This window comes from Epithele typhae, assembly GCF_022376455.1.
Source record: "Epithele typhae strain CBS 203.58 chromosome Unknown BXZ73scaffold_18, whole genome shotgun sequence".
NCBI classification, from domain to species: Eukaryota; Fungi; Basidiomycota; class Agaricomycetes; order Polyporales; family Epitheliaceae; genus Epithele; species Epithele typhae.
In genome coordinates, this window is record NW_025954209.1 from 398,870 (window position 1) to 419,159 (window position 20,290).

At 59.0% G+C, this 20,290-nt stretch overlaps 6 protein-coding genes and 1 non-coding gene across 7 annotated transcripts; 3 read left to right on the plus strand and 4 right to left on the minus strand.

Moving 5' to 3' along the window:
- Positions 1–646: 646 nt before the first annotated feature.
- Positions 647–1,514, minus strand: BXZ73DRAFT_100594 (thioredoxin-like protein; the record flags this gene model as incomplete). The annotated part of the gene is made up of 4 exons (XM_048014624.1): positions 647–697; positions 757–1,260; positions 1,308–1,427; positions 1,482–1,514. The coding sequence occupies 4 exons, from the start codon at positions 1,512–1,514 to the stop codon at positions 647–649; spliced, it is 708 nt and encodes a 235-aa protein (XP_047878825.1).
- Positions 1,515–3,397: 1,883 nt separating this feature from the next.
- On the plus strand, positions 3,398–5,794 carry BXZ73DRAFT_45635 (Six-hairpin glycosidase; the record flags this gene model as incomplete). Its single annotated transcript, XM_048019546.1, has 8 exons — positions 3,398–3,628; positions 3,686–4,060; positions 4,114–4,198; positions 4,253–4,319; positions 4,376–4,760; positions 4,818–5,135; positions 5,193–5,329; positions 5,383–5,794. 8 exons carry the CDS (start codon positions 3,398–3,400, stop codon positions 5,792–5,794), a joined length of 2,010 nt encoding a protein of 669 aa, XP_047878826.1.
- A 4,696-nt stretch (positions 5,795–10,490) lies between these two features.
- On the plus strand, positions 10,491–12,725 carry BXZ73DRAFT_45461 (HET-domain-containing protein; the record flags this gene model as incomplete). Its single annotated transcript, XM_048019519.1, has 2 exons — positions 10,491–11,441; positions 11,475–12,725. The coding sequence occupies 2 exons, from the start codon at positions 10,491–10,493 to the stop codon at positions 12,723–12,725; spliced, it is 2,202 nt and encodes a 733-aa protein (XP_047878827.1).
- Positions 12,726–13,296: 571 nt separating this feature from the next.
- Positions 13,297–15,038, minus strand: BXZ73DRAFT_45631 (DnaJ-domain-containing protein; the record flags this gene model as incomplete). The annotated part of the gene is made up of 5 exons (XM_048019544.1): positions 13,297–13,341; positions 13,570–13,955; positions 14,017–14,362; positions 14,422–14,572; positions 14,629–15,038. 5 exons carry the CDS (start codon positions 15,036–15,038, stop codon positions 13,297–13,299), a joined length of 1,338 nt encoding a protein of 445 aa, XP_047878828.1.
- Positions 15,039–16,434: 1,396 nt separating this feature from the next.
- On the minus strand, positions 16,435–16,513 carry BXZ73DRAFT_t88. The gene has a single exon. It is a non-coding gene; the product is annotated as a tRNA-Gln (tRNA).
- A 115-nt stretch (positions 16,514–16,628) lies between these two features.
- On the plus strand, positions 16,629–18,390 carry BXZ73DRAFT_89546 (uncharacterized protein; the record flags this gene model as incomplete). Its single annotated transcript, XM_048025327.1, has 5 exons — positions 16,629–16,767; positions 16,894–16,989; positions 17,232–17,235; positions 18,065–18,107; positions 18,337–18,390. The coding sequence occupies 5 exons, from the start codon at positions 16,629–16,631 to the stop codon at positions 18,388–18,390; spliced, it is 336 nt and encodes a 111-aa protein (XP_047878829.1).
- Positions 18,391–19,610: 1,220 nt separating this feature from the next.
- On the minus strand, positions 19,611–19,909 carry BXZ73DRAFT_100599 (uncharacterized protein; the record flags this gene model as incomplete). Its single annotated transcript, XM_048014625.1, has 2 exons — positions 19,611–19,629; positions 19,746–19,909. 2 exons carry the CDS (start codon positions 19,907–19,909, stop codon positions 19,611–19,613), a joined length of 183 nt encoding a protein of 60 aa, XP_047878830.1.
- Between the last annotated feature and the right edge of the window lie 381 nt (positions 19,910–20,290).

Sequence of the window (20,290 nt, forward strand, 5' to 3'; positions counted from 1 at the left end):
ATGCACGACACGCGTCTCCACCTTACGCAGCTCATGACTCGCGCGTCCCCAGTTCACACAATACACAACACACAAACGGGATGCGTGCGCGTCATGCATTGCACAGCGCACGTGCGCGTCCCCGCCTCACGCAGCTCACGACTCGCGTGACCTCGGTCTGCACAACGTCGCGCAAAAGACAAAGACGTACGGACAGTTTACCTTTCGACCGGGACGAAATGCGGCTGACAGTTAAACAATCGATCTATCAGAAACACAGGCGCCCAGCTGGACGAAAGGCATGCTTTCTACCAATTTTCGTCCGCATTTCCTCCAGGCAGGCTGCCTGCATTGCCCGTCGTGTGGCAGTCGCGCAGCTCGACAGCACTGCACGGCACGCGCTACATAGCGAAGCCCCTCTCAATCTTACCCCTCACCCGTACTCAAGCTCTCCTGGCGGTGAACACGCTCCAGACCATGACATTGAAGAGCCCTCGTCTTCACATCCTCCAGGCAATAAAGACAACAATGCTGAAGTTGTACAAGAGGAGGCCCCCCTTATTTGCGAACGACCTGGAAGCCCTCGAAGGGCTCGACTCCGGCCGTCCATCATACTTCTTGTCCACCGGTAGCTCAACTCCGCCGCCGCCACACATATCCTGCTCCTTCAATCGCGCTTGAAGTACGGGTTGCTCCCCATCATATCCGCGTAAACGGCCTACAAACCGCGCCGTACACAATCAGCACTATCACCCTGCGCAGAAGCGGACCACAGACCTCATCATACGTCTTCTCGACGCTCGGGTGCGCCTTGACCGCCTCCGCATACTCGCGGAACCGCGCGAACTCGGGCCCCGCCAGGCGGTCGAGGAACTTCTTCCCGTCGCCCAACGGGTACTTGCCGATCTCGTGCCGCATCAGGTACTCGTTCCGGGGCAGGTACGGCGCTACCGCGACGTCCGCGAGCGTGAGCGCGTCCCCGACCGCGAACTTCGTGCTCGCCCCCAGGCGCGCCTGCAGGCGCGCGTAGACGTCGAGGATCGCGTCGACGGGGCCGGTGCCCATGAGCGCGGCGCGGAGCGCGGCCGACCCCGAGGACTCCCACTCGTTGATGAAGAGGCGCATGCGCGCGCGCGCGACCGGATCGGCGGGGATGAGGCCTGCGGAGGGGTGCTCCTCGGCGATGAGCGTCGCGATGATGAGCGACTCGGGGATCTTTTCGGATTCGGGCGAGGGCTGGTCGGGAGGGACCTCGGGGCCGCCGTAGGTGATGAAAGGAATCTGGGGGTGGTGAGAAGACGACAGTGGACCGTGAGGAGGTTGACTACCTTGCCCGTGGGCGAGATGCTGCCCCAGACCGACCTGTCCACGAGGTCGACAGTGTAGCACTGGTGCTTGGCCCCGGTCGCTTCCAGCACGATGGCGACGCGGTGGAAGTAGGGAGAGTACTGCGAGACACATGAGCCCGTGTTGAACCAACGGGAAGAGCGTTAAGAAGTTACCGGGTGGCCGTAGAGGGTGATTTGCTCAGGCATGTCGCAAGCGATCGTCGCGAGATAAAGAGATAAGCTAGTTGACGAAGAGTAGAGTCGGTGGGACGTCGGTCTACGGGTGGCTATCGGCTGGCGGCGGTCGGACGGTCGAGCAGACCGAGTTTGGCGGACGGGCGAACGGTAATAACGAGTCGGGGGGAAAGAGGGAATCGAATGGCCCGGGACCCGAGGTGCGTACATATATGAGAGCTGGCCGCCCTACTGCCGTCTCCTCGGCTGGGACGCCTTGTCACAGAGAAAGCGAACAGAAGAAATAAGGAAGCGCGCGTACAAAGCTGACGGGGGACCGCTGCTTTGATGCCGCGGCGATGTGAATCGGCAGACCGTTGTGCGTGGAGAGCTTGCTGGTGCTGGCTAGAGCAATCCAGCCGATAGTGCGGTCATAGCTATCCCATGAATGTGAACTTAGAGATCTGTTTGAAGCAATGAGAGACGTACGTTTACAGATACCAAAGGCCCTCGAGAGAATGCGCGAAGAAATCTTTCGCTTGTAGAGGAGAGAGACGATATCTTCTCTGTTGAATGATCTCCTCTATAGCCGTAATGAGTGAGTCGCCCGAAAGTTCGTCCGATTGAGCCGAATATGCCACGGAGCAGGATTATGAGCGGAAGTACAACAGGTGCTCCCTCTTTTCGAAATGCTTGACTCAGTGATGTTCCAGGATCGCCTAATATTGTCAGGGTCTACAAAGATAGGGTTGGCTCAGAGTACGACGTTGAAAGTGGGGGCAGGGCAGACCTTACCGCCGTCGCCGTGATTCCCAATCTTGGACATGCTTTCTCATCGTCCGGGTAGAGCTCGCGTAAGAGCTGTTCGGTCTGTTTTACCATCTAGTCAACTACGTGTTCGCCATGTACTCCTACAGGCTCTATATGAAGACGAGAGTCGAATCGCCTGAATAACATGCAAACTTACTTTTAAATGAGGTGGTAAGAGTGATCGGTGGTGTTGAGCCAGAGAAAATTCAGGAAGAACAGTCTTCTGAGGTTGAGGAGTTGTGGAAGGAGGGCGCGCAGCTGCTCCAGAGCCCAGACATCCAGGAGTGTGGAATCTAGGATCTGTTCGGTATCGCCAGAGGTTGCGTAAAAACCAGAATGTACCTTTCGTAAATTACTCCTCCTCTTCGTCATAGCACCACATATCCACCTTTCCAGGAGTCCCTCCGCGCGCGAACATTGGCACAATGTCCGGAGACTCGAGCCGAAGGAAAATGCTGCACTTGATTGATTGAGCACGGAAACTGCCCACGGGGTTCGTTTTCCAGCCCTTTGATGCGCAACCGGTCAGCACGCGCAAAAAACACCAGACACTCGCGTTTGTCTCACTCATGTGACTGGGAACCAGATTCGAGTGAGTACTTGGCCACCTGCGTAGCCGCGCGAGTCTCACCCTGGGCGCTCCAGCAGGCCATGGCGTCGGCAAACGCCAGACGTCAGAGAGCCGTGCACGACCTATCTCCGTCTCCTCCACCTGGACGCTCACATTCTCGTTCTTCCTACCCTCTAATGTCGTCTCTCACTCACCTCCGGTATGCGACCTCTCCCTTCGATGCAACACAAGACGTCTTCGTGCCGCTGTCGGGTCATGGTCACCTGGCTCACCGGACCGACGCGTTTTAAACCCGCGCGTTCTCCCCGCATGACCACACATTCCTCCGAGGAGCGCGTCCAGTGCGCGATGGTCCACGAGGTGATCACCATCCATTCACTTCCCCCTTTCGCGGCCACCAGACCGGGTCATGCTCGACGACGGCCCGCCCGCTCGCCCCGTGATGTCCGCCAACGCAAGCGGAGGGTGACGTGCCTTGGGGCTTCAGGGCAACCATAAAAGACGGGGAGCGCAAGTGTGCAAGCGAAGCGAAGGAATGGCTTCTCGAGCCTGGATCCTCCTAGTCAGCGCGCTCGCCGTCGCCCAGGCGTCGGCGCCCGCAGGCCCTTGGGACGCGTTCAACTACGCGCCGAAGAGCAGGACGGTCGGTCCGGTCGCGGTCAAGGAGGTCTACGGAGAGGTGCGGAGTGCGCGGAACCTGGCATCGAAGGGTAGTGCGACTCTGGTGGGGAGCGGTTCATGGGTTGCGCTTGATTTCGGTATCGAGGTGCGTCGTAGAGTCCCTGTTCTCCCACTCATATGCTCACCAACTTCTCTGTTGAAGGTCGGCGGACTTATCTCGTTGAACTTTGGCAATACGACGGACGCGTCGTCCATCGCCCTGTCGTTCACGGAGTCGCCCATGTTCATCAGCCCCCTCACTTCAGACGACTCCACTTATCCTACGCCGAACATGTCGTACGACGGAGTTCTGAACGTCCCTGCGCCTCTGCCTCACGGTTTCTGGACCCAGCCTGCCAAGTTCCTTCGTGGCGGTTTCCGCTACCTCACAATCGTTTCAACCTCGGACGACCCCGTCACCATCTCAAACGTGACATGTGCGATTTCCTTTGCGCCGCACATCGCGAATCTACGGGACTATAGTGGATACTTCTACGCGCACGATCCGGTGTACGAGGACGGGGACTTCCTTACCAAGGTATGTGCTGCTGTCATGCAGACGTGAACATCCGTGCTGAAAACGTCATGTAGTTGTGGTATGCTGGCGCATATACAGTACAAACAAATGTTGTGCCACTTGAGACTGGGCGACAGATCCCAACGGTAAAGTCTCCAGGTGAGTTTGAGCCATATATATGCGCGATCTACGAGCTGAAGAAGATTGGGTCAGGTTGGGCGAACAATGCGACGCTAGGGGTAGCAGGTCCTATCATCGTTGATGGCGCAAAACGCGACAGGTCAGTATCCAACCTTCAGTACTGCTTCAAAATGTGTCTCAGTCAACGTTTTATAGAGCTGTATGGCCCGGAGACATGGGAATCGCCGTCCCTACTCAATTCGTATCGACCAACGATCTACTCCCCACCCGAAATGCGTTATCAACCATGTTCGCCGCGATCAATCCCCGGACTGGGGCACTTCCCGAGTCTGGGCCTCCTCTCAGCCAGCTCGGCAGCGACACGTATCACGCATGGACTCTGATTGGAACACATAACTACTATCTCTACTCCGGCGACATCGAATGGCTCCAAACGGTTTGGGCCAATTACACCAAGGCTGTCGGGTTCCTCGAGGGCAAGGTCGGTCCGGATGGACTGATGAATGTCACTGGTCTCCGTGACTGGGCACGGCTCGGTGGCGGAGGGATCAACGCGGAGGGGAATGCTCTCTTATACCAAGTAAGTCCCCGCCCACACAGCATATACACTTCGTTCTGAGTCCTGACACGGTTGCAGGTCCTCGTCACCGCTTCAGATCTTGCGGCGCACGTGGAAGATGCTACGCTCTCCGAAGCCTGGTCAACGAACGCAACAGCGCTGAAGCGGCGCTTCAACGACGTCTTCTGGCTTCCTAGTGAAGGAATGTACAGAGACAACGATACAACAATTTTGTGTCCTCAAGACGCGAACTCGATGGCTGTCCTATACAACCTCACGATGACGACGGCGCAAGCGCAATCTGTCAGTCAAGGTCTGACAAAGAACTGGAACGACCTGGGGCCGGTCGCACCCGAGCTCCCGGACACTATCTCTCCTTTCATTAGCGGACTTGAGGTACGGATCCCTTTCCGTTTTCTTTGATGAGCCCCATGCTCACCGCGCCGCCGCTAGCTCCAGGCGCATTTCGCCTCAGGCAACGACGAACGTGCAATGGATCTTCTTCGACGTGAATGGGGTTACATGCTCTACACCAACCTCAGCGTCCAGTCGACCCTCCTTGAAGGTTTCACCGCCAACGGCTCGCTCTCGTACGTGTCCTGTCTTTCGTTAAGATTGTTTCCCTCATGCTCTCCGATACCAGGTACCGAAGCTACCGTGGTTACAACTACGACCCCGCCTATACGTCTCACGCGCACGGCTGGTCTTCTGGCCCGACGTCTGCGCTGACGTACTACGTCCTCGGCCTTACCGTCACCTCTCCGCAAGGCGCGACGTGGCGGCTCGCGCCACACCTTTCCGGCCTCTCCGCAGCGGAGGGCGGCTTCACGACGCCACTCGGCTGGTTTGGCGCGAAGTGGTCCGCGAGCAAGAAAGGCAAGTTTACTCTGGAGATAGACGTACCGCATGGCACGTCCGGGGCGGTCGTCGTCCCGACGCAGGTGCTCCGCAGGGGAGCGCGTGGGGCAGTGACTGTGGACGGATCGCCTGTGCACGTAGGTGCCGATGGGAAAGTGGCTCTGGCAGGCGGGAGACATGTCGTTGTTGCCTCGTAAAGTCCACTGTCTATCGTGGCATCTCGAATCAACTTATCGTTTCCTCCTCTGCGTGATGCTCGTCTAGTGTGCTCCAACCTCGACTTTAATCTCGCTTGCTTCCCTGGGTATTCCACCATTCGGTACAGCTCAAACTCTATTGTAAGTTCTGTCATGCCCCGCTGTACGTGTCTCCACGTTGACCAGATGCTGGGACAGTGGGGTGTGCAGTCGTATTTTGATCCATGGAAGTATCGCCTGCGGATTGATATCTTGTATAGATCGTCGCCGCTCTGAGTCTATTCATTGCTAGGCGCGACCATGTCTACTATGCAGGGCTCTCTGTGAGTGCTTTACTAAATCATCGAGAACTTACCGCTCATTTTCGCGCTTGCTTTCCAGAAATTCGTTTTTGACTCCGCGTGCTCCGGATGCTGACATGGACATCCGCCTAGCAGCTGCTGTTGCACAGGTACCGAGCGCCTTCGTCGCAACTGACCACCACCCTCACGACGCTTTTTTCATCCTATTTCCCTCCAGATCCCTGGAAGACTCCTCATCCCCCACTCCTACCTTACCTCGGTATGCACAATTGTCGCCCGTCATGGATCCGTTCGATCTCAACGTGCCTGCACAGTTCGCGTCTCTCACTACGCTGCTTCCTACCTTTTCTTAACAACGTCGACCTGCGTCCTGCGTCCCCAGTGGTACGTCCTTCGCCCATTAGTACTTCATTCACGCACTCAACTTCCATCCAGCCTTATTCATGTGGCTCCTCGACACAGCACGTGCAGAGCTCCGTTTCTTCTCCGAACCAGGTGCCGTCTATGGAGGATACGCGGCCCTCCCCACACCTGGAGCCAGGATCCCGCCTACCCTGAGCAGTCGTTCCAGGATCTCCAGGCCATCATCACACGATGCAAGGATACCGGCGCGAACCCTCGCGACGTCGTCTGCGACAAGATTCGGATGTGCTGCATCACCGCCGAACGCGACGGCTACAAGTGGGTCTGGATCGACACGTGCTGCATCGACAAGACGAGCAGCACGGAGCTCTCGGAGGCGATCAACTCGATGTTCAACTGGTACGTCCTCTGCGAGGTCTGTTACGCGTACCTGGACGACGTCAGCTCCGACGACGACCCTCGGGCGACGAACTCGGAGTTCCGGCTCGCGCGATGGCACACGCGGGGATGGACGCTGCAAGAGCTCCTCGCACCCGCGTTCGTCTTGTTCGTGTCCAAGGATTGGAAGACGATTGGGAACAAGCACCAGCTTGCGCAGACCCTCGAGAACATCACGGGCATCGACGAACACTATCTCACCCGCGATTTACCGTTCTTCGATGCATCCATCGCGGTGAAGATGTCCTGGGCGGCGAAGCGGAAGACGACACGGGTCGAGGACGAAGCGTATTCCCTTTTTGGCCTTTTCAACGTCAACTTGCCGACGTTATACGGCGAGGGCCGTCAAGCGTTTTTCCGCCTCCAGGTCGAGCTCAGTCGGGTTTCATTGGACACGACACTCTTTGTATGGGGAGGCATGTACAAATCCAATTCCGATACGCCCCCGTTGACGACGCTGAAGAGGAGGAGGTCCGCCTACGGGACTTCACCCCACACGTATCTCTTGGCGTCCTCTCCTGGAGATTTCACGGTGTCGAGTTGCTATTACACCCCGAAGCTCCCGGCAACAAACGTCCTCCAGCCGTATAACTCGTGGCAGTGGACGAAAACCGTGAGCCGAGTGTCCTGTGTCTACTATGCAGCAAACAGTTTACTCATGACAGTTCGACAGCACGAGAGAAAGATGGACATGTCAAAAAAGCCAACCGGGCCCTTCGGAAGCCTCGAAACCCCCTCGTTCGAGCTAACTAGTCGAGGCATGAAATGTCGCTTTCCCATCGCCGAGGTAGATGAGATAACCATCATGGTGCTTCTGGTCGAGACATTGAATCAACACCTCGGCATGATTCTTTGTCCAGAAAAAGAAAAACACTGTCCTTCGGGAACACCGGTGTTCTACGTATCCTGGGCGTTCGGGTCCCGGCAAAATGTACGCTAATCCGCATTGCCCAACTCGGTGGGGACTTGTACAATCTCAAATTCTGTGGCTCGGTCATCAAGCCCGTCTGGCGCGACGTCTACATCCGGGCCTGGCCCGAGAGGGGGGCATTCATGACGCCCCCCACAATATCCTCCATCTGGTTCACGACAATCCCTCGGCGCCATTCCGGGTCCCGCGCTGGATCGTGGTCGCGCTTACCTCGCTTCAGTTCCGTGTCCAAAGCTTCAAATCGACAAATGACGAGGATACGTCATTCGGGCAGGAATTCAGCTTTTCAAACCCGAAGTCCGCCCATAGAATTGATGTGAAAGTGGGCCTCTGCAAGCGGGCCACGGACGAGCAGCCTGTGCACTGGGCGTGGGCTGTGGCAGCGGAGGCCAAGACGTGGGATGACCCCTGGGACCGGCCCCACGACTGTGCAACGGAACACATCGACGACTGGCAGGAAGGGCCTCGCTCGTTTGGAGCCGCGGAACGGACGGTCCTGCTCTCGTTCAAGAGGGACGCTTACGACGCGCACACCCGGGTCCTCCACATCGAGCTCCACGGGGCAGCGTTCGACGAGCTGCAGCGCAAGGCTAACGTCTGGATCGGCCGGAAAGGCCCCTCACGATCGCTCGTCGCCGCGGCCTTAGAGTCCACGCTTGCTGGTGCTGGTGATGCTCTCGATGTGCAGCTCGCATGCCATAGAGCGTGCGGGGTCTCCCACACTCCTTCGCCCATCCTCACCACGCCCTCGTCCCTCTCCACCAACGCCACCCTCCCTCGTGACGTGGCAGCGACTGCAAACGCCGGTTCGACCCCCGCAGCACGGTTACGCGACGCCATTGCCAGCCCCATCATCGACCCGCGTACCATAGATCTCGGGAGCCTCAGCGCCAGCGACATCGATGCCCTCAAACTCCGCCTCAGCAGCCTTCTTCCTTTGCTCGAGGCACTCCGGCTGGTGACTCCCAATAGTCGGGATGTCCCACCGTAGTAACCCGTATCGGAGGCCTTAGTCGTGCAAAGTCATCTCGGGGTGTGTAGTTTTGACCACAACACTCGGGTGTTCATGTACAGTAGGGAACGACGCGGCATAGTGGGCAATATTGTACGCTGATAAGCAAGGATCGAAGGATTGCAATGCTTGGAACCCAGCAGAGGTAAATTTACGCAGCTGGCCCCGCGTACCACAGGCTCGAGATTTAGCGCAGACGCATTCATCGTTCTCCCTTGCGTAATCATTTGTTACGTACAGAGGGTTGAGGGTGGCACCGCTTGGTCGCTTGGTGTAAGGATCCGGGGGTGGTGTTCCTCGGGTGAGTCTTGAGGCCGTCGCAGGTGCGTTAGATCCACGTGTATAGCGGGGATACAACACGAGGGGTAGCGACGATGGCGGTAGTAAGACTAGCGTAGCGTATGCCGGAGACTCGTGCCTATAGTAGTGACCCTAACCCAGGACCGAGTCCTGACACTTGGCGTGCACATAGCGCCTCCGATGGCTGGGTCGCACAACTCCCGCACGCTGCAGCCTGCGTCCCTGAATTTGGTCTGCACGGTCTGCGTGTATCGCCCTCGATCGACAGGGTGTCGTTCATGGGGAGATGCCAGCAAAGAAATCGTTCAGATGAGAACGCGTGCTACATACATTGCGGTACTAGTTATTCGTGGATGTACATCATACGCATCGCAGAAATTATCCGCAGTTATGAGTCAAGATGGCACTGTAACAATCTGTTTTATGGCCACCCGAGCAAGATAGTGCGCAAACCAAAGGCTGCGAGCACCTACGACGACGGAGGGGAGCTGAGCTGGACTCGGGACTCGCCGGGAGACACGCGGTGTTCCCTCGGACCGGTGCCTCCGACTGGCCAATTGCGACTTCGTCGGACCTCGACTTTGATCTCGCTTTCCACCACATGCACCGTTCTCCAAACCCCCACACCAGGAACGCTGTCTGCACCCCTGTCCAGCCGCCAGCCGACTTGCTTCTCGCCGTCTTTGATCATTTCCTCGATACTTTCCGTGACATGCAACCGTGACACACTTGGGACTGAATTGAGTCTCGGGCTTAAGGTTCCGGGCATTCTACCAGTTCTGTCCTGCCCCGCTGTGCGTGTCAGCCCACGTTGACTAGATGCTGGGACAGTCGGTCTCGTCTAGGTCGTCGCCGCTCAGGCTGGGTCTGTTCCTTGCTAGGCGCGACCATGTCTGCTATGCAGGGCTCCCTGTGAGTGCTTTACTAAATCATCGAGTACTTACCGCTCATTTCCGCGCTTGCTTTTCAAAGAAGTTCGTTTTTGACTCCGCGTGCTCCGGATGCTGACATGGACATCCGCCTAGCAGCTGCTGTTGCACAGGTACCGAGCGCTTTCGTCGCAACTGACCACCACCCTCACGACGCCCTTTTCATCCTATTTCCCTCCAGATCCCTGGCAGTACCCCTCATCCTTCGCTCCTACCTGAACTCGGTATGCACAATTGTCGCCCGTCATCCACGGATCTGTTCGATCTCAACGTGCCTCCACAGCTCGCGTCTCTCACCTCGTTGCCAGCACCTCCTTCGTACCTTCTCTCAACAACGTCGATCAGCGTCTTGCATCCCCAGTGGTACGTCCTTCACCCCTAGTACATCATTCAAGCGCTCAACCTGCATCCAGCCTTATCCATGTGGCTCCTCAGCACGGCACGCGCCGAGCTACACTTCTTCTCCGACCCGGCCGCCGTTCCCAAAGGTTACGCGACCCTCTCTCACACCTGGAGCCAAGATCCCAATAACCCAGAACAGTCGTTCCAAGACGCACAACGCATCGCAACCGAATGCAGGGCGAACGGCACAAACCCCCGCGATGTCGTCTGCGAGAAGATCCGGATGTGCTGTATCACCGCGGAGCGCGACGGCTACCACTGGGTCTGGATAGACACATGCTGCATTAACAAGGAAAGTAGCACGGAGCTGTCGGAGGCGATCAACTCGATGTTCACCTGGTATGTCCTCTGCGAGGTCTGCTACGCCTTCCTCGACGATGTCAGCTCCGACGACGACCCTAAGGCGACAAACTCTCAATTCCGGCACTCGCGATGGCACACCCGGGGATGGACACTACAAGAACTTCTCGCTCCCGCGCTCGTCTACTTCCTATCAAAGGACTGGGAGACGATCGGAAGCAAGCACGACCTCGCGGAGACCCTCGAGGGGATCACGCGCATCTACAGCAAGTACCTCACCAGGGATTGGGACTTCCTCACCGCGTCAATAGCCGTGAAGATGCGGTGGGCGTCGAGGCGGAAGACGTCGCGCGTCGAGGACGAGGCTTACTGCCTCCTTGGGCTCTTTGACATCAACATGCCAACACTGTACGGTGAAGGCCGCCAAGCTTTCATCCGGCTCCAAGCCGAGATCGTTCGGCTCTCATATGACACTACGCTCTTTGCATGGGGAAACGTGCACTTGCCGTCGGATGAAACTCTTGCGCAGGCGCCATCGCAGGGGAACGTCGACAACTTCCACGATTTCCATGAATATCTGTTTGCGCCCTCTCCCGCGTACTTCCACATCCCCTACTTCTATGCCGCGGCAGTTACCCTGAAGGAAAAAGTAAGTCACTTTCTGATGTCTGTATAATCTATCTGCTTCATGACAGTCTGACAGCATGAGAAGGCCCTCGACGTGAGGAACCGGGTGACATCGTTCGGTGCAGTCACGCCCCCTTCGTTTACACTGACGCCCCACGGCATGAAATGCCACTTTCCTATCGCCGAGGCCGACGGACCCACGATTATGGTGCTCTTAGCGTTCAAGTACCCGTACAAACACGTCGGTTTGCTCCTATGTCCAGCACAGCCCTCCGAGTTCCAAGACCCGAACCTCCCAGTGTACTACGTCTCCTGGCGGTTCAAGACCACGGACTCCCACCGTGTCCTCCGCCTCGCGGACCTCGGCGACGACCTCGACAGCCTCACGTTTCGTGGACAGTCGCTCAAGCCCGTCTGGCGCGACATCTGCATCCGCGCCGCGCCGCGCACCCAGGACCGCACGGACACCCCGCACATGATCATCCGCATGCGCCACGACCAAACGATCGCGCTGTTCCGCGTGCCCCGCTGCCTCATCGGCGAGCTTTCTGCGCTCCAGCTTCTCGTCTTCAGCTCCGTGTTCGAGACCGACGACAACGCGGCGCACGAGCGCGTGCTTCTGTGCCAAGAAGCGTCCATCCCCGTGCGGATACGCATCAAGACCGGCATCTGCAAGCGCGCGTCCACGGACGAGGCCCCGATGCACTGGGCGTGGGCGATGACCGCCAGCCGCAAGACGTGGTACGACAGCTGGGACCGGCCGCACGACTGCGCGACGGACCACGTCGACGACTGGAAGGGAGAGCAACGCTCGTTCGGAGACGAGGAGCGGACGGTGCGCATCTCGTTCACGACGGACCGCCACAACAAGAAGACGCGCGTCCTCCACGTCGAGCTACACGGGACGGTGTACGAGGAGCTGCAGCGCGAGGCTAACGTCTGGATCGGCCGCGAAGACCCCTCACGATCGCTCGCCGCCGCCGCCGCCTTGGAGTCCGCGCGTCCTGGTACTGGTGAAGCTCTCGACGTGCAGCTCACACCTGAAGGACTCCCGGTCTCTCATACTCCTTTGCCCACCCCTACCACGTCCTCTTCCCTCTCCACCAACGCCGCCCTCCCTCGTGGCGTAGTAGCGACTACAAACGCCGATTCGACCCCGGCAGCGCGGTTGCGCGACGCCATTGCAAGCCCCATCATCGATCCCCGTACCCTAGACCTCGGGAGCCTCAGCGCCAGCGACCTCGATGCCCTCAAACTCCGTCTCAGCCATCTTCTTCCTTTGCTCGAGGCACTCCGGCTCGTGGCTCCCGATAGTGTCCCACCATAGTTACGCGTACCGAAGGATCGTCTTGCAAACTCAAACTTACCGTCGGCTCGGGGGTGTGTAGTAATATTCGGATGTTCATGTACAGTAGGGACCGACCGCGGCATAGAGAGGCAAAACCGTGTACTGTAGAATGTTTTGGTATCGAAGGGATTGCAATACTCAGCAGAGGTGATTTACGAGAGGCTCGAGAGAGCCCTCATGGTTGTATACTCTGCTAATACTTGGAGCTGTCGACATGCGTGGCCTTGGAACGAAGATGTGAATAAGTTTCGCTGCTTGCCGCCGTGTACTCCGGAATGTTGCTGCACGTAGTGCCAAGCGTACAGACCGACCGCGATTGTGAGGAGACGAAGAATGACCACACTGAAGTTCTGCGAAATACAGAGGGTTGAGAGCACACCTCTGCTCGATCACAGTACAACAATACCAAAGGAGCCGAAGCGTGTACTGGTGTACTGTTAACGAAATCCCTGTAAAGGAATAACAACCATGCAGACTGTCGACTTGGCTCCACGTCCGATATCACATTACTAGGACACGCGTAGCCACGAAAAATACCTCAACCTCTCGGTCACCCAAGCGACCGCGACCGCCCGCGAATGTACCCAACGACGCCCTGACTGCTCGTCTTCTCGAACCGCTTCCGAAGCCACCCCGCGTTCTGCCCGCCGACCGGAACGCCCCCCGGCCCAACGAGCGCGCCCCCGCCCCCGCCCGCCGCCGAGCTCGAGAGCGCAGACCCGTTCAGGCTCAGATTCAAGCTCCCGTTCGTCATTGCGCTCGCGAACATCGACCCCGCCGCGCTCCCGTTCGCGACGCCGTTCGCTTGAGGGCTCGACAGCACGCGGCGCGGGCTCCCCACCGGGCTCCCCCTCGCGCTCCCATTCCCGTGCTGATACGCCCCGCCGGCGGTCCAGTAGTCTCTCTCCGCCGCGGCCCGCTCGCGCTCCGCCGCGGCGACGCGCGCCACCTCCTCCGCGAGCGCGCGCTCCTTCGCCTGGCGCGCGTGCCGCCGGCGCGCGCGCGCGACGCTCTGCTCCACGACGCTCCCGAGCCGCACGCTCTCCGCGCGGAGCCGCGCGTCGAGCACGACGTCCTCGAGCTCCGCCGCGAGCGCCGCGACGGCGTCGTCCGCGGGCGGCGCGTCCGGCGCGGCGCCGGTGAACGGGAACGTCGCGTCCGAGCGCGCGCCGCGCATCGTGTGCAGGAGCGTGTTGACGTGCGCGTCCGCTGCGGGTGGGTCGGACGTGGGGTGAGAGACGATACGGGCGAAGGGGGAAACTGCACTCACTTTCCCTCTTCACGGCCTCGGCCGCCTCCCCGAGCTCCCTCGCCCGTGCGATCATCGCGGACTGCGCACCGTCGAGTGGCGGCGCCGCGGGGAGAACCGCGTGCGCGAAAGACCCGAGCGCGAGCTGGACCGATATGAAGAGTTTGTGCAGCAGCCGTACGTGCTGGAACGCCGCGCGGTGGGGCCACGCGAGCGCGAGCGCGGACGTGTGCGATCGGGCGCCTGGGGCGGCGAAGAGCGTGGCGGCCAGTTGTGGGCGCGTTCCGGGAGCCATGGGGGCGGAGACGGGGCTGAGCACGAGCACGAGCTCATAGATGGCGGTGAAGACGAGATGAAGGTATCGCCACTGTACCGGAAAGTGAGCTTAGCATATTTGAGGCATTGAATGGATAGCCGGACACGTACGTAGGTCACTGGATGGGTATGGCCGAGGAAGGTGCAGGCGACAAGAACGATTGAGGAAACGACGTAGAAACCGAGGCTTGACATGATTCCATAGTGGATGAACTGCGACGGCGTCGTGCAGTGCGACCAGTGCAACGCATCGGGTCCGAATCTACCTCGACCATCCTCGTCAGTCTACGCTCTCCTTCACCCTGACCGCGCACGCACCTATCGTATGCGAAGCGCTTCAAGGGCGACTTGAATGCCTCGTACGCATCCCGGATCTCAATAAAGAATGACTCGCCCTGCGGGCCAACACGGTCGGGGTGGAACCGGCGTGCAAACTGGCGAAAGGCAAGCTTGAGAGCCTGCTCGTCTGCGTCGGGCGCGATCTTCAGCACTTGGTAGTAGTTTGTGCCGACATCCAGCGCGTCGCTGAGTGTGAAGAGGAAGTACGCGCCACCGAGAGTGTTGAAAAGCCAACTGTAGTGCCGCTCCCATTCTGGTGAGCCCTCAGGAGGCGATGTGCGACCGAGGAGTGTCGGGAAGGTGAGGTGGATGGTGCGGAGAGTGTAGGTGGTAATGGAGGGGAGTAGCCTCCAGACTACAAGGCTGAATCCATATTGTATTATTGACATGGTGGGTAACTGCGACACAGTATGTTAGTTGGCAAGTACCGTGACTATGGTGTGTGTGGAAACGACGAGTTTCGGGCGGGTCTGGCATGAAGGACGGAGACGCTTATAAAGGATGGGCCTCCAGATGAAAACACGTACGAAACCCATCCATCTCTGATGCTCTCGTTAACATCTCTCCACCCATATAGCACAGACCATCTAGCTGGGAACCACTAGAGAGAATACAACAAGTGCTTGCACTGACCTGAAAAGGACAATCGGGCGATCAGCGAATATCCTCAGTGCGCATACACCAACACAAAACACAAAAGACGTGTCTCCACTGCAGGTCTCAGTGTAGGCACAAGGCCCGGTGCATATGATCTCTCTCCCACCACCACAAACGCGCACCCACACCCCACCTCCCAATTCTACGCCCGAACGAATCCAATCAACCCACCACCGACTCCCCGCCCATCCATCCAACCAGACGGCCGCGCACCCCGCGCCATCCACTTCTACGCGCGACACCACACGCCTCAGGCGTCGTGCTCGAGCCCGGACGCTTTAAAGCCGCGCGCCCCGGCCTGCCTGCGCAACGCCGGGTCCTATCACGTCGAGAGGAAGAACAACAGAAGAGAACGAGAACAAGAGGAAACAAGACACCACGTCTGGGACCACCCGCGACGGCGTGGAACGCGCGCCGCACGGGCTCGGCTTCCGACGTTACACACCTGTCGACTCGGCCTTTGTCCGCGCGCCGAGGGCCTCGCGGCGCGCGGACCAACGTTCGAGCCGCCTGCGGCAGCTCGCAGGTGCCCGTGCCCCCACCCCAGGGGGACGGGGGGCGGCGGGCAGGGATGATGTGGGTCCGGCCTTAAGGCGCGTCGCGGGGGGCTGGGGCGGCGCGCCGGGGTTCGAACGCTTTGGGGGCTCGGGGGCGCAAGGGCCTCCGGAGAGAGGAGGGCGCGTGGGGAGCGGGACGGGAAGAGAGGACGCGAGGACGCAGAAGGGAGGCGGGAGGGGTACGGATGGGTGGCGGGTCGACCCTTTTACTAGGACATCCTCGACCGCGGCGGAGACACGTACTGCAGAGAAGAGGGAAAAACTCACCTTTTGTGAGACTCTATGGCACGGCGACCGAAATGCTACTACCCGGACATGTGGAGGGGAATGTCGATGAAGAAGGGGCGATGCGAATGTGAGCGAGGTGGGATGTCAAAGCTTTTAAGGCGGGGTATTGGGCTGTGACGTCGTCCCGAGCGTTCTATATGAGAGAGGTGGACCGTGGACGACAAGCGTCGAGAACGACGTCGTCGTCCCTTTCCTTCGTGCCTCTCGCGCGCTTGACAGTGTGTGAACGGTCACATGCTTGCCATAAACTTGAGGCAGAAAAAGTGGAACACTGCTCTATTCAAGCTGCTACCAGGGTTCGAACCTGGGTTTCGGGAAGACTGTTTCAAAATCCCGAGTGATAACCACTACACTATAGCAGCGATGGCAGCAGCCTCTTTATCGTAATCTCAATCCAGTGGAGACACAGGTGCTGTCGCTGCCATTTGAGTGGATCTGGTCGTCGCCTCGAGTCGCACCGCTGCCCATCCACGCACGATGCCAAAGTACAAGCTCGTCTTCTTCGCCCCCCGCGCGGACACCCAGCCGATCCTCGCCCACCTCTTCGACCGCTTCCCGCTCCACGTCGGCGGCGTCGGCGCGTACGCCCGCTGCGCGTTCGTCTCCCCCGGCACCGGTGCGTGCTCTCACTCCCGCTCCCTCTCTCTCTCCGCGCGCGGCGTACTTACGCAACCTCGTCCGCGGCGTGCGCGTTCGCGCGGCCCCCCCTGAAGGCCTGACGGTTGACCCGATCCCTGCACAGGCCAGTTCCTCCCCACCGAAGGCGCCTCACCCGCGATCGGCGCCGTCGGCGCGCCCGAGTTCGTGGACGAGCACCGCGTCGAGGTCCTCGTCCTCGGTGCCGCGCGACCGGCCTCGAGCGCGAGCGCAGAGCACACCTCTGACTCGGCGAAAGAAGCGGCAGACGCGCAGGGGGCCGAAGGCGCGGACTAGCGCTGTGTTAGATTGTCATATAGGTTTGTCATGTTATTTTCGAAGGAGGGCCCCGATGTCATGTAACAACCAAGTGTATTAACATGTATATAACATATGTCACATGACGTGCTATAAACATGTTATCAATGCAAAAGAGCGTGTTAGGAAGGTGCGGGTGTGTTATCTGTGCAACTAGAGGTCGTCAACACCACAAGGTTTGTCCTCAACGTCCGACATGTTATCCAGCAGTGGTCCGCAGAACCCAAAGATGACTTACCTATCTATGGGGAGCTTGGAAAGGGTAGTGCTGTCGAGCTTGACATAGTCGACGACGGCCCAACAGATTGAAGTGCGGGTGGCGAACGGGACCTCAGTGCTACGGATCGTTCGCAATGGTCGTGTCAACCTGGGACGTCCCGTCGAAATTGTACAGGTCTGGGTTGCTGTATCGACTCACAACGCAGCTTTGGGGGATGATATCGAGGGAGATGGGGGTTGCAGATGAAGAGAGGGCAGTTTTGCGCAGCTATACCCCCTCCGACAGCACGCACACGGTGGGAACGGCACGAGAACTGGCATGAGGCTCAGCCTACCTGAATCCTGATACCAGCGGCCATAGCATCATTTACTTTGACCTACACGGTGCAGATCATGGGTGTCTATGTGTACCCATTACATCTTCTACACGCCTATGAAGTTTCTGGAGCTTAGGAACAAGCCTACGATCTCTAAGTGCCAATCAAGAGCGAAGAGGATCGGCGCCTCTGATAAGCGCGTGTCCCTAGGTGCGCGGACCTGCGGACTGCGTATCCAGTTCGTTGCCTTCTGACTGGGAAACACGCCAAGGAGCATAAGCATACAAAGGACATGAATGAAGGTATTTTCCCGAAAATAACACTATCTGACATGGGTCCTGGACCCTCTCATGTTATTTAGTTACTTACATCATATAACGTGTTATATAGAGGATGTATGTAACACTTCTGTATGTGACACAGCACTAGCGCGGACGTCCGCGCGGTCGTGCGGGAGCTCAAGAAGGTGCGCACGTGTCTTGGTTCTCTCTCGGTCTCACCGAGTGCTCGGCGGACGGGGCCGCGCGACCCTGCGCGACCCTGCACCGTGAGCGGACGGAGGAAGCGCTCATTACTTAGGCTCTGACATCAATCGCCGACGGGCCGTGTCGCTCGCCGTCGGGGTGACCGTCCGACCTCTGTGGGCTTGTCATCGTCCTCTGGCCTCAGCGTTGGTGACCGTCTCGCGCCCGCAGGTGCACCCGTACGAGGAGGTTGCGTACGAGATCTACCGCCTAGAAGACTTCTAGCGCTGGGGGCGGCCGCCCTCCCGCTTCCCGAGCCAAACGCGTCGTTGCAGGGGACGCTGTCAGTGGAAGCCGCAGGGAAGGCGGACCAAGGGTGGACGCGAGCATGAGTGACGGAAGGCGAAGCGGAGATCTGAGACCTGGGAGGGCAGACACGGCGGCGAGTTCGGAGAATGTGCATGCTTGGACGCAGGTTGATACTCTGGTATGCATATGCATGGTGCGGAACCTCTAGGGCCTGTAGGCGAAAGCTCGTTCGCTCGCGTTCTGTACCATGTACCGTTAGCACAACCCGTGCTGGTCTAGCGAGGCTAGATGGGCGGTCTTGATGATGAGAGAACACAGCCAGCACAACATCATGGCAAGATCGTGTGGTCAAGCCGAACGGAACGGCTCGTCGTCGTAATCGTACAGCTCCTATTGATATATCCTACAAGCACGGCCGGGCCCACGCCGCTCACCATGTACTTACAGCGGGAGCGAAAAGTGACGAGTGAAGAGGAAGTGAGTGGGGGGAACGCGGGTGCGCAGCTAAGGTGGACGGGGTGCAAACGCAGAGACAAGACTCGAAGGAGAAGCGATGGGAGACCGGCGATAACGAGTATGTGCGTAGCTAGTAGGAGCGACCGAGGGGATCGATGCCTGGCCTAGTTAAGCCAAACCGGGAGAGACGTGGTGATGATACAGCGATGGGGAGCGATAGATAGATTGGATGGCGATCACAGAGCAGGACGATGGCATGGCGGCGACTGTACAGTGGGTGGAAGAGATGACGAGATCCGATGTATGGGGGAGAGCTTGGTTTGTATGCTAGGAGATCCGGTGACTCGCGATTTTCACATTCCAGGAGAAATCAAGCGGTAGACTAGTTGCATGACGGTTGACGAGCGGAGAGACGAGACGGTGTGGGCGTACAGCGCAGGCGCGCGAGTGAAATCCAAAAGCGGTCGGAGGGCGGTTGAGGTAGGAAATGATGATGCGGGGGAGGATGGGCAGGGGTCTATGGACGGGTGGCGCAGGTTAGTGCGGCTCGAGGCGGTCACACGGGCCGTGCGGTGGAGCACGGTACGAACCTTGGGCAGGCGCGGCGGGACCTTGGCATCGCGCAGGTCTTGTTTCCCAAAATCAGGATAGAGAAGGTGGAGAGGGGTGTCGGGACAGGGTGTTGCATACGGACGGCGGTCAGTCCGCGGGGACGCCGAGTGCGCGGCATACGGGCCCAATCAATGGCTGCCTGCAAGCCTGTGGACGGGGAAGCAGCGGGTGGTGCAAGTGTATGCGCGCGAATGGAGGCGAGGGGGGGCGGGAGAGCCCGTCAGTCAGCAGCCAGGGACGGGGAGGGGGATGTACGGACGTACGCAGCAGAAAGCCAGGCGGGCGAAGCACCGTACTGGAACGCAGCGACGGTGGACGCGACCGCGACCGCGGCGGCACCGACGACGGCAGCAGCGATAGACTGCTCCTTGCCCGTGGTCTCGCCCTCGAACGCGGGCTCTTCGTAGAGGTTGTCGAATGCGCGCATGGTGCTTTGCGGGGTGCTGCAGGAGGGGGGGGCTGGGCTGAGAGGTGGAAAGAGAAGACGGGGAGAGAGGGCGAGGAGAGTCGGGGAGATGAGGACTGGATGGGGGAGTTATAAGGCGCGAGGTGCGACTAGTGGCCACGGGAGCTTGTCTGTTTGTGCACTATTGTCCGATGGGTGTCCCGCAAGGCCCGGGGATGATGGTGCTGAGGGCGATGTCACGCAGGCTAGAAGACGGTCTTATAGGCAGGCGACAAGACTAGGGAGGACTAAGCAAGGGAAGCACACTAGCGCGAAGAGCGACAAGGCGGAGGGCCCAAGGACGAGGAATAAGGCAGGAGCGAGACAGACACGGCGGGGGTTGCAGCGCGACGGACGCGGTCG